The sequence below is a fragment of the Manacus candei genome, unplaced genomic scaffold, assembly GCF_025592945.1.
Source record: "Manacus candei isolate 608988 ecotype Guabito, Panama unplaced genomic scaffold, ASM2559294v1 h1tg000124l, whole genome shotgun sequence".
NCBI classification, from domain to species: Eukaryota; Metazoa; Chordata; class Aves; order Passeriformes; family Pipridae; genus Manacus; species Manacus candei.
This window is the reverse complement of record NW_026138172.1, coordinates 2,096,077-2,108,969: the sequence shown is the minus strand read 5'-3', so window position 1 is coordinate 2,108,969 and position 12,893 is coordinate 2,096,077. Positions and strand designations below refer to the sequence as shown.

At 40.2% G+C, this 12,893-nt stretch overlaps 1 protein-coding gene across 4 annotated transcripts; it reads right to left on the bottom strand.

Moving 5' to 3' along the window:
* Nucleotides 1–4,796: 4,796 nt before the first annotated feature.
* MANSC4 (MANSC domain containing 4) lies at nt 4,797–11,698 on the bottom strand. Of its 4 annotated transcripts, XM_051770778.1 has the most exons (5): nt 11,580–11,656; nt 10,446–10,490; nt 8,008–8,411; nt 6,469–6,603; nt 4,797–5,485 (listed from the first exon to the last, which is right to left on the bottom strand). In XM_051770778.1, exons 3-5 carry the CDS (start codon nt 8,234–8,236, stop codon nt 4,797–4,799), a joined length of 1,053 nt encoding a protein of 350 aa, XP_051626738.1. In that variant the 5' UTR covers nt 8,237–8,411; nt 10,446–10,490; nt 11,580–11,656. The 4 variants fall into 4 exon arrangements, with proteins under 4 accessions (XP_051626738.1, XP_051626740.1, XP_051626739.1 ...); XM_051770780.1 differs by lacking the exon at nt 10,446–10,490 and having other exon boundaries at nt 11,580–11,698; XM_051770779.1 differs by lacking the exon at nt 10,446–10,490 and having other exon boundaries at nt 8,008–8,414; nt 11,580–11,653.
* Nucleotides 11,699–12,893: the final 1,195 nt, after the last annotated feature.

The following is a 12,893-nucleotide window of genomic DNA, read 5'->3' as shown; positions in this document are numbered from 1 at the left end:
CATTGATTTGAAACACTGGAATCACAGCAACTTTTATTGCCTTCTCACAGCAAAAAAACCAAAAGCAAAACAAAAATCCCCACTTAAAAATAGCAGCTTTCAGGACATAAATAACTCTTGCTTTTATTGTACCTTCCTGGCTTACTAAGATTTCAGCTTAGAAAGTCATTCTCTGGAAGGGGCAGAGGGAGTTAAGGATTCTGCATACCTATGGAAGAACCAAACATGTGGCCCTGCCAGCAGCTCGTACAGAGAGAACAGTGCAAGAATAAGGACATAGAAAAGTGAAGGGAATTGATTCCTGCAGTGTTCCCTGTGGCTTGACTCTCTCGCTGCTAGGATTTCTCACTGTCTGTTTTGTGTTTACACACAGCCACAGAGTGCATGTATTCCCACTTCCAAAACACTGTCAGTTTTGGAAGGATTGTTTTGTCGGTTTGGAAGGTCAAGATTGTTTTCATACGGTAGGAGGCCGAGTTTAATGCAGCTTTTTACTTCCTACAAGAATTTGCCAGAGCTGTAGCTAAGACTGAAAATGCTTGTCCTGTAATCCCAATTTTGCACTTAGTTATTTAGTGGTCCTTCCTATTAGATTTGTATTAATGTGAAGCTTTAGCAGAAGCTTGATATGGGGGAAATTTCAGCTGTTACCAGGTTGTTCCTTTGTTCAGGGATAAGGAGGGCAATGTTTAAAATTCTCATTTGAAATAGTACATCTGTGTGATTCCAAATCTTTTTTGAACAGCCATGAAACCAAAATTACTGAGGAAGTAACTGCACTTTGACTCAGAGAGTGGTATGGGTGGTGCCTGGAGTTGTGCCTGGCTCTATTCCAAAGGCAGTTTTGTTCTAGTATGTACACAAGGGAAATTTGTTTCCTTAATTAGCTTTGTCAGTGCTTGCAGAAGGACTGGCATATGAGCAAGTGTGTGTAGCAACTTCTGTTTTGCATGTCTTATACAAGATTGTCAAGAGTAATGCCCTTAAGTGTTTTAAAAAACCTCATAAGCTTGATTGTCTCCATAAAGTTGTCCTTTACTGCTCAGGACATGAGCACCTGATAAAATCCTCTCTGCAGCAGAGGACAACTCAATTTTCCTTTGCTCTTTGTAGACTTTGAATGGACCTAAGTAGAACTCTGGAAGTCATAGTTAAAATAACAATTTGATGTTACTAATTCTGCTATCTGGTAGAAAGAAGAGCAAGGGAAACTGATTTTTTATTTGGTTGTATCACAGCTAATTCATGGAAAACTTAAAATTCACAGGCTCCTACAGCTCTGTCTGAAGAGTTCAAGCCTCCCTTATGTACATTCTCTAAATGTTTCAATATAGGCAGGATAAAAGGTGATTGTCTCCTGAGCACCAGGACAGCCAAATGTCTCTGCTAACAACAGATGATGCCTACTGGCCAAGAACAATGTTGGGAATAATCCATTGTGTTCCCTAACCACATCCAACAGTTCCCATCAGAAGCTGAATGTCAAGGATACTCGTTTCCAGTAGTATCTGGCTATAGGACACCTTGCCAGCTGGCCTTGGAAATCTGCAACCTTGGTTTTCAATGGTACTTCCTCTCCTTGCTAAGAAACCTGTCAGGAAAACTAGAAACCTTTATAATCCTGTAAGTGCCCAATCAAGCTTCTGGAATCAGAGGCAATATAAAATTCAGACTAACACTTGTGATTTTTACTGATGGTTTATATGTTACAGGACAGCCCGTGTAATGCACTGGACTGGATCAAAGGCAGCCTGGATGCTATTTTGAGCTCTTTCTCATCTTGGAAGTTTCTCTCTGGTTTTGTCCTTCTCCCTCTGAGCTGTTTGTGTTTGAAGGTGACAGCATTTCTCTGTAATTAATGTAGAATACCTGGAGCACTGGGATCTTAACTCCAGTGGGAGTCTCAGTGATGTATAATGTAGCACGTGTTTTTATGAAGTAAATGACACATCTCTATTTTCCCGCTGAAATTTAAAACCTGTGAAGAGTTAGAGATTAATAGACCTCCAGGTTAAAACACCTCTACAGGACAATAATAAATCCATCCTTAGCAATGGTCACTTACTAACATATCATGTACATTATAATACAAATTAATGACTAAGGTTTCCATCCCTCTGCACATACCTGTGTGAATGGAATACTGGTAATGCGTAGTTTCACTGGTGCTCTTGAGGAGACTAATCTTTCTTTTACCTCCCATATAAACATTCCAAAGAGTGGACACTTTTACCCTGTTTTCAGGCATAGCATTGCTAAGTAAAGGATAAAGGGACGGTTGCCTAAAAAGGGATGTGCTGTCTGGACAAACCATCTTCTTGCTTTCCCTCATGCCTAAAATGTATGTATTTATTTTCTTGTGACTCCCTTAGTCTGTAATAAAAGAGTTCTGCTATTGTGCTTCATATAACCCTTTTCCTGCCTATTTTCTTCCCTATACGACAACAAACCAAGAAGGTTCTCCAGAACATGATCTTACTTCAGTCATTCCATCCTGGCCCAAAAGCATTTGCGCATAAATTTTCACTTTGCCTCATTTTCTTTTTCTGGTGAGTTCTGAAGTCCTAGTTACATTATATGACTCTACAGAACACTATATTGAGGGTAAGCATTAAAGGAACATCAAGGTGCTGTTAAATGCACTATGCAGTCACTAATCTGGAGATGAAGAAACCATAGAATGACTGTGACTTGATGCAGTCAGCACAGCTCATCAATTATCAGATAAAAGGCACTTTTCTAAGAGTAAAGGGAGGTGAAACCCCACCTTTTTGAAAGAAGATACTATACTACCTCTGACTTATTTCTGTCAAAACTAATGCCTCCTTGCAGAGGTTTGTGTTTCTGGCATGTTAGTGTGTCCTATCTAGGGAAAAGATATATGTGCTAGTCTTTGCATTTGTAGGAATGTGTAAGAATAGCAGGTTTTCTCTTTTTTTCAGGAGTTGATTTCCTTTTTTTTTCTTTTTCAAATTTAACAGTAGTGTCCATCCCTTAGGACTAGCTTTTTTTTTTCTTTTTTTTTTTTCTTGAATCAAGCTGCTATGGAGGGTCATTCATAGGATGGAGGAGTTAGACAAGCTGGCAGAGGCCAAGCACCATTGAGTTTGCAGTCTGCAGGCTGTCAGCAGATGCTCAGGTAGCTTACAGTTTGGATGTAAGTTGGTTTTAAAGTGTGTTTTCCTTGGTTACATGATTTTAAAAATTATGAGGAGAAAAATAATTTAAAAAGCACTTTCATTGCAAATTGGTGTGACAGTGCTGGCTGAAATGTGTTGGGGGAGAACTGTATGACAAAACACGCTTGTCATCAGTACTGAGTGAGATGAGAAGTACCACAACTTGACATGGAGCACGTGATTAATCAGTTTATTTAATGTATTTGATCAGATTTGTGATCTGTGAATGTGGTAGAGGTCAAAACATGAACTTTGCAAAGCTCTAATTTCTTGGTGAAGACTTTATAAATGGAGCTAAGCCTGCTTATGTCATTAACAGAAGGGTGGTGTGCTGAGCCACGACCTTTTCCTTCAGAATTCGAGAGGGAATTTGAAGTAGAGCACTGTACAAAGAAAATCCTGAGCCACACAGTCTGCAGCTCCTGGTCTAAAAAGGAGCCTATTGATGATCTCAGTGTAAGATGTGGAGAAAGGATGCAAAGGACATCCCAGGCATCTACAGCTGGAGGAACTGAGTTCCTCCTCTGATGCACCTGTGCCTTTGTTTCCTAATGAAAGGAGTCACCCCTGAGACTTTTACATTTTGGGGTCAGGTCCATGAAGACTACCCTAAGATGATGATAAACCTTCTTTATTTACAATATCACCACATTCATCCTTTGATAAAATATAGAGTATTTTGGTTGCTTCCTCCTAGCTCCTTTCCTTTTGGTGTCAAAAAACTAGAAAAGAATACCTGTCAACTGTAACTCAGAAGAGCCTTTGGGGTCTCATCATTCTTAGCTGAAATTTTTTGTGATATTTAGACTAGATTCAGCCACATTATGAATTAGGAAAGTACAATTTGATGATAAAAGGCTGTTCAAATTTAAAGTACATCATGCAGTGGTCACACCTATAGAGTTTTTATCACTTCATACATAAGCATAGGACTGCCCTTAAAAACAAGTCATACCTAATTCTAAGTTTTCTAGCTGAAATAGAAGAATTTTCTTTTGTGTTATTTCAACTGATTAAATAACACTACCCTTCTAAAATGTTCTTATCCTGTGTCAGTCTCTCTTCTATTACATACAAATTAGCATATAATGTCAATAAAATACTATAAAAAAGGGGTTTTTTAAACTCCAGTTTTCTAAGTTCCAGTGCTGATCAATGTGGACTAACATATAATTTTAGAGAGGTCTTTTCTTCTGAAATCTGCTCAGGTGTAACTAGGTATTCATGTGGCCTTACAACCTCATCAGTTTAGTCTTTGAACACTGCATTAATCTTACTAATTAAATAATATTCTGTCACATAGATGTGCTAATAGGTACAGCTGCAGTGAACCTGCTCTCTTAAATTAGGGAAAGTGTTACACTGTTTGTTAGACATCACTTGGCATCAGATTATGAACCAAAACATGCTTGAACACCTCTGAGCACACAGTGGGAGCTATGAGTGTGTACTTCTTAGCTAAAGAGGCAGGGGAATTGTGTTTCATCTGACAAGAATTAAATTATAACTGAAATATTATGAAAAAAATATCATTGCTTCTGTAAAAGAAATAAAGTGGTATATAGGATGCATTTTTAAAAGCCTATTTGTTCCATAGAAAGGATGCTGACAAGTGTTTTACAAATTACTTTTGACAGTAGTATATTTTATGAATTGTCTTGACATTTTTGTTCTTCTCCTTATGGGCTTATACTGACCTCTCCTGCTGCTGCAGCGCCCTGTCGTGAGAGCAACAGTGCAACAGCAAAGGCAGAGGAGAGAAGAGCAAAGAACAACAGGAATCAACCAGACTCCCAAAGCTGACACTTCCCAAGCAGGTGCCTCATTTTCTGAAGTAGAATTCCTACCACTGTAGCCTTTGGTTTCGTTCAGGTGTTGCTTGCTGCTGTTCAGACGAGGAGGAGTGGGCATGTGGGATACTCCCTTGGCAGACCTGGATGTCAAAGATGAGTTCTCGGTCTTCTCCTCTGAGCTGGTGGCTTGCCTGGTGCTTACTGAAGTTGTGCTTGTCCTCTTGGCAAATTGGTCATCTGTTGGAAAAGTTTCTGCCCTGGAATAAGTAGTAACTTCGTTTTTTTGGACCATGAGGCTTGTGCTGGAGGTGTAAGTGTTTAATGTTAAGCCATGGCTCGTGGTAGAGGCTGGAGCTTGGAGCAGAGGAGAACTTGATGTGGCATTGTGGTGTTGGCATCTTCCCCCCTCGGTGGTCTTTGTGCTATTCTGCCTTTCGTATTCACTCCGTGAGGAGTGAATATTTGGCTCTTTGGATGTCAGTTTTTCAAAAATAAGAAGATCTGGATCAATCCCTACAAAATCATAACAGTGTTAGTTTTGTGTGATAAGAGCTGGTCTGCACACCCACAAAAGGACTGCACAGAGACAGTGGCAGGTCAGGGAGCCCAAATAATACCCACCAGCACCTTTTGGGCTGGAGGCTGTGGGACACCTCAAGGGATGCAAGGGAAGTGCATTTTGGGATTGCACAAGACTTATTATGGGATGCTTGGGGAAGGAACCAAAGGTGAGGAAAGGGTGGGATCTAGGTTACTGGGGGTAGGGAAATCCCAGAAAGCTCTGTGTGTGTGTGTGATAGTCTGCACCAGCAGCTGGAGGGAAGCTGCACCCCTGGGGCTCAAACATCAGGTGACAGCAACTGGGGAGACTGGGGTCCAGACTGGGGAGACTGAGCATCTCAGCCCAGCTGCTGGGTAGGTTTGCATTTTATATGTGTGTATATATATATTTTCACTAACAGATCTCCATCCTGTGAGCTAGAAAAAGCAGGATGAGGCTTTTGGTGCTACCTGTGGTTGTGTGCCTGCTTCATGTGTTTGGCTGTGTAACCTGTGTGCTCTTTGTGCATGTGCCTAATGAGAATAAATTTTCAGCCTTGCTACTGCTTGGTCTGGGGACATGGAGCAGTGGCAACCTCCACACTCAGTCTCTCAGACCTGGTAGGTATTTGCCCAAATATTGGGCAAACAGTATTTTTTATATAAGTAACTTATATAACTTATTATATAGGTAACTTATATAACTTATAAGTTACTCAGAGCATGAATCTTGAGAGCAGGCTGTATCTTTAAGGTTTTTTCTCACTGAGTGGAGAAAGGGGGGAAGTATTTTCAGCTAGAGGTACATAGTGAAGAAGGAAAAAAGTCTTAAGCATTTTTACTTCAGAAGCATGTTACTTCAGAACATCTTCTAGCACAGCAGCTGACTGGGTATAATTTTAACATTTTCTCTAGTTGCTGTGTTTTCAGCCTTTATAAATGAAGTGCCTAATTACCTGTTGTGATGTTGTACAAAATGACATTGATTCCAGCCTTCAGGATGCAGCTTTCCAATGCTGGGCAAGACATGTGCAGGCAGTTCCTATTCTCGTGGATGGCTCCATGGTAGAACACTGCTAGATTGCAGGAAACTACAATCCATAAAGAATAAAACTGAGCTTCTCAGAAGAATGACCATTGCATTTTGCACATTATTATGTTATTTAAATCAGAAGATCATTAATACTGGGCAGCTCTGGCCAGATCCTATGGGAAGAGAGAACCAAATACTGTGGGTCTCTCATTATCATGCAAACTAATTGAGCATACAGTCAAAAAAGTAGAACTACTTATAATTATATTCTTTTTTACATCTGGACCAGAATAGCCACCTGTGTTCTAAATGTGTCTCTGATTAAATAATAACTGATTTAAAGTGTGTCGTTGAAATGCCCTCTACTGTCTCTATTTTAGTTAAGATTGTAACAAATTTTTGCTTGACTATGTCAGAATATAAAAAGGAGATTCCAAGTTGCCATTAATTATCTCTGTAAGGTATCCAGTACCTTGTTCTATGAGAAAAAGTTTGTTGTCCAAATAGGAAGAACATTGCTGAAATGTATTAAATTTTTATTTCCTCACATTATTTAAGATAGAATTTGATTCTTCCCAGGAATGCTGATGGCAGTTATGTCACTGTCAGATTGTCAAGGTCATATTTTTGCTCATAATTCAAAATTTCATCAAAATTTATATTGACTTTTTTAGTAACTGGTTCCTCACTTTCATCCTCCGTATCCAAAACCCTCTTCAAGTCTTGTGAGTTTTGAAAATTTAGGCACCACAGACATGCACTTCATGTATTCTCCTAAAATATACTCCTATAGCATACCAGTGCAGTGTGATACAAAGTACAGTATTGGGCTTAAAATAAACAATGATTTTTCTTATTTTTATTCTGAGTTTACAAGGCTAGGAAAAAAGGGTTGCCAGCTCAATAACTGCTATCATTTATTGCTATAACTTTATGGTTCATATTAATGTTATACTTGGTTTGCACCACAAACATGGTGTGAACACAGAATAAGAGAGTGCTTTCTCCAAGGAAATTAACATTCTTGTATTTCAGAGGAAAATTGTGCATTCCCTCCTCTTTCTGATGCCATACTCCATGAAAAAAAGTGGTGTTGGAATCACTGTCACTGGTTGTTCTCTACAGGAGTAGATGGTGATGAATACTGAAGAGTCATTCTTTTAATGTTGGCACTGTCTATAAGCTTTGTAACACAGACCTAAAATTTCAGAGCAGACCCTAAGATTTTCACATGTTTCTAGTGTAGTCTTCCAGAAAACTCAGATTTTCAATTTCCTTTCTATGGGACTGAAAATGGGAGAACAGTTACAAGGTGTCTCTGCTTTTCCGCCTCAAAAAAATGCATAGATCCTCTCCCCCATTTCTTCTTCAAATAAAGGAATGTTTATATAAGCATTACCCAAAATGTGTTTCTTGTATGTAAATTTTAACGTGTGCCACAATCTTGACAATAAACACTCACCATTCTTCAGAAGGCAGCAGGTTCTGCTGCACTGTTGGGGTGAGACTTCTGCATAAACCTTCAGCATCCGGGCTCCCCTCCTCTGTGACTCCTGCAGGTCAATCAGGCAGCCTGGGAAGCGTCGGATCCAGCAGTTCTTGTAAAAGGTGGTGGGTGAGCAGAGTGAGTGGGACTCCACAGCCAAACCCAGCACCAACAGCACTTCTGCTACTGCCACCAGCAGAACCATTGCCTTGGGGTGATGGGCTCAGTCACTGTGCACTGTGCTCCACGGATGCACTGAAGGCTGAACCAGCATTGGAAGAGACAATCCCTGGAGGGGTGAGGATGCTGTCAATTCTGCCAGGGATGTGAGCCAGGGGATGGTTTTTTGCCAAACAATTCCCATAGTGCTGTTTGGACAGCTGCTGGAAGAAAGCAACCATTTTATGAGCTACATAGGATTATAATAGTTACTATTGTTGTCCTCTAACTTAATTATTTGGAGACAGTTTTTGAGAGACAAAAGGCACACGTTGTTTTTTGTCATTCAGAAAACTTGTTTCTTTGGACAAGAGTGTGTGTGTCTTGTCCTTCTGAGACCAAACCAGCCTTAACATTTGGTGAAAAATGGTGAACAGCATATTGTTTCACCTCACTTTGTTCAGGCACACTATTACACTCAACACAGGAGAAACAGCTCAGTTTAGTTTCTGAACACTTTTTGAATTACCTGGTGGCTGCAAATATACTTTCCTTCTTTATTAACAAACTGAACTGTCTCATTCTGTCTGCCAGCCATAGGTAGAAATTTGTTCCCTTTCCCTACTCTGTTTTGATGGCAAGCACAATACAATTTTATTTACAAAGATCTCGGACTAGATGAATATGACTGGAGAAGGCTGTAACCTACATTCAAGTTATTAGAGAGCATCCAGAGGAGGGTTATGAAGATGGTGAAGGGCCTTGAGGGGAAGCAGCTGAGGACACTTGGTTTGTTCAGCCTGGAGGAGACTGAGGGGAGACTTATGGCCACCTGCAGCTTCCTCACGAGGGACAGTGGAGGGGCAGGCACTGACCTCTGCTCTCTGGTGACCAGTGACAGGACTCCAGGGAACAGCTGGAGCTGCGAGGAGGCTTAGGTTGGATTTTGGGAAAAGCTTCTTTCCCCAGAGGGTAATTGGGCACTGAACAAGCTCCCAGGGCAGTAGGCACAGCTCCAAGCCTGATAAAACTCAAGAAGTGTTTGGACAACGCTCTCAGGCCCATGGTGGGATTGCTGGGGTGTCTGTGCAGGGCCAAGAGCTGGATTTCAATGAACCTTGTGGGTCCCTTCCAGCTCAGGATATTCTATGATTCTGTGATCTCCAGACCCAACAGGTAATCAAAGTTCTGCCACCAATAAGTTTAAGAATATTCAGCAGTCTATATGGGGTTTTCTGCTTCTGTTTAAGCTTGGAAAAGGCCTGCCAGAAGGAAAACATCGTTGACATAGAGGGAGGCGATTTTTCAAGCACCTGGTCTGAAACCTGAAACTCCCACATGTTTTGTTTCTTAATAGGACCAAGTCTGACCCCTGATTCCCACGTCTGCATGCCTTTCACACAGAAAGGCCTTAAATTATTACAATACATGAATTGATTTAAATTCACTGGACTGTATAGTGAGGTTGAGAAAATTAGGTAGAAATACAGTTGTCTGCAATAAAAACTGTGCGTTGAATATATAAAATAGTTTACACTGCCTTTTTATCCTTCAAGATTAGAATCAAGGAATTTCCTTAGTTCTACATAAAGTATAGATTAGTTACATGGAGTGGGGGAAACCTCAAATTCATTTTAATTTTTTAGTCATTATAGCTGATGTTTTGCAAAACAAGGCCCCGAGTTTGGAAATGAACCAACACGTAAACAATTGTGTTCCTTTCAGAGCTGCTTGGAAGGTAATAAAGCCCAGAGCAGGAATACTCCTGTTGATCCAATAGCAAGGCCAAGGCATTATTTTATTCATTGGAATTATAATTAGGAGGATTCCAAATAAATGCCTCTTGTGGGGGGGAATACAAGAATTAAATTATAAGAAAGGGGGCAAGTGGGTAATCCTTTAAGCATCTGTCCTGAAAACCAGCTCTTGGTACTTGTTTTATTTAGTTCTGGTAGTTTGATGTGCTTTGTTTTCATTTTCATCTCTGTGAAAATCACAAATTAAAACCTTAAATGCATTTTAATAGACCTGTTAGCTTGCATTCAGTGGACTGCACAGGGAAATTTTTAGACATTTCTCTACAATTGCTACAAGCACTATTGACAATGTATTTTTCTAAAAGGTTTGTTCCTACTTTCCTAGTAATCCAAAGCATCACTTGATATGGGACAAACTCAGAATTTTGAAAGACATGCCTGTATTTTGGCAATACATTTAGTAGGAATTTTAGATCTATTTTCTTCTGTAAGACTCACATGCAAAATTCCTGATTGCTTTCCTCGCTCCTACACTTCCCAAGTCTGCAAGAACAGAAATCCAGGAGACTCTGCAAAACTTGGGGAAGCATTTAACAAGGAGATTAAACTGATACAGAGTAAGTATTTATATTGGACAAAGCTGAATATGCCTTTAGTCCATTTAAATAAATCTATTTACTTGCACGAGCAAAACATTAGATGTAACAGGTAGCTTTAAAGGTGTATGTATTTTTATGTATATGTATTTTTACTTAAAAGATTATGCTGTCTCAGTTCCTTTGGGTTTCTATGTTTGAGGCCTTGCAAAGTGTATGTGTAGATAACAAGCATGTTTACATCTTCCTTTTCAGGAGAAGAAATTTAAAACTTAAGGACTAGTGCTGTGACCTACTGCAGTTGCTGGACCTGCAATACCACACCAGTTCTGTGATTTTAGTGGTGCTTTGTCCAGACATCAAGATAAAGTGCACGACTGGATGTGAACATGCCTGAGCACATAAGCATCTGCCCGACCATCCAGTAAGTCTTCCTCTGGCATCATGTTTTGTATAAAGTAAAAAAATCCACAACTACCTGTTACTTCCATTGAGGCAGCCACCAAACACAGTAAGGGATCGTATTCACTGTGCATAATATTTAATTATGTATTTGCAAAAGTAAGCTTGGGTAACCAATCCTATTGTGTACAGATCTATGTGTTTTCAAGGTATATTTAAAAATATCTCTTTTTTTTTTTTTGTTTTCACAGTTTGCCAGTAGACACATTGCTGCTCTTAATGCCTTCATATGTTCTGCTCTGTACTTGAACTAAGCAGCTTTTTTTCCCTTCCATTACTTGTTATTCTCTTTTCTTTCTCTGTTTCTGAGCAAATTTTGAGAGCAAGAGTAGCTACAGGGAAACTTTCTATTTAATTAAATATAAAGAGATTGAAACAAATAAGTAAACATATGGCTGCTTTAGGCAATTTCCTTTAAAAACTGAAAAGTTCTGTCTATTAAATTTTCGAATCTTCTGCCTTGCTTCCCCATAATTTTACTTTGACTTTTCTATGAAAAATGCATATATATATAAATTAATGCTGAAATTTTAATTCACAAACATTTTGCAAGAAGGAAATATCTGAGTCTTACCTGCAAACCAGTGACCGACTGTTCCTTGTGCTCTGCAAAGAGGGATCAAGGGACTTTTGCTGTTAGTAAGGAGTCTCCGTCCAGTTTCAGACCAGCACTTTGTGTTATTTAGTAATTCTTTTCATCCATCTGCTCAAATTTCTTCCTGGAAAACAAAAAGGCAGTTGCCTGTTTTCTGTGAGAACATGGATGTTTTTGCAGACCTTTCAGTAAAAGAGATATAGATGAACCTGCCACACAGGAAAAAAAATATCTTTTTAATGATTCCTCTTAGAGACAGCACCTGAAATTTCCCACCTGGGCTGGCAGTGAGAATGGCACAATCCAAGAGCTACCAAGCACAAAGGATTCATCATGAGGCATTAACTCTTTTTTTGCCAAATATAAACAAAATCAGACACTTTTTCCATATAAAGCAACAGATATATCTTGACATTGGGAACTATATTTAGTTTCTATGGAATACATGGTTCTATTACTCAGAATATAGGAAGACCAGAAAGGATCTATAGAATCATAGAATCATAGAATGGGCTGGGTTGGAAGGGACTTTAATGATCATCTTGTTCCAACCCCCTGCCATGGGCAGGGACACCTTCCACCAGACCAGGTTGCTCAGAGCCCCATCCAACCTGGCCTTGAACACTTCCAGGGATGGGGCATCCACAGCTTCTCTAGACAACCTGTGCCAGTGCATTATCACCCTCACAGGAAAGAATTTTTTCCTAATATCCAATCTAAACCTACTCTCTGTCAGTTTGAAGTCATTCCCCCTTTTCCTGCCACTCCAGGCGTTTGTAAATAGTCTCTCTCCATCCTCCTCATAGGCTCCCTGTAGGCACTGGAGGTCACAATTAAGTAACCCTGAAGCCTTCTCTTCTCCAGGCTGAACAATCCCAATTCTCTCAGCCTTAATACAGGAAAGCACTCCTGAAAAAGACTGAAAAGGCCAAAGCTTTGATCCTGTAGTCAGATCAGTGCGTTGGCTTTTGTTTGTGGGTCATCTGCTGCCTGTGCTGTGTCTGTCCTGTGCTTCTCTGCCACCTGTTGTGAAGTCCCTCTCAGCCCTAGTGTGGGCAGGACAGCCCATGGCCTGGGTCAAGCTGGAACTTAGGCACTGATGCTCTTTGAGCAGCTGTGGGAGGCAGTGGTGGTGGTTGCTCTGTCCCAGTGGTGGCTGTCTTTGATAGCTCCTCCTTCCACCTGCAGTGGTTAAGTTGGTGTGATTAGAGAGGGACACATCCCTCACGGAACTGCAGACTAGATGAGAGAGGACAGCTGGGCCTCATGTCTGTGTCTTCCCTTTTCCAGGCA

What these genes read in the sequence shown, in the direction of transcription:
- MANSC4 (XM_051770780.1), bottom strand. Translation starts at nt 8,236, where the DNA reads ATGGTTCTGCTGGTGGCAGTAGCAGAAGTGCTGTTGGTGCTGGGTTTG. An exon ending in CTGCTGCCTTCTGAAGAATG is followed by an intron (nt 6,604 to 8,007) that starts GTGAGTGTTTAT and finishes TATGGATTGTAG; the next exon opens with TTTCCTGCAATCTAGCAGTG. An exon ending in TTTGTACAACATCACAACAG is followed by an intron (nt 5,486 to 6,468) that starts GTAATTAGGCAC and finishes ATGATTTTGTAG; the next exon opens with GGATTGATCCAGATCTTCTT.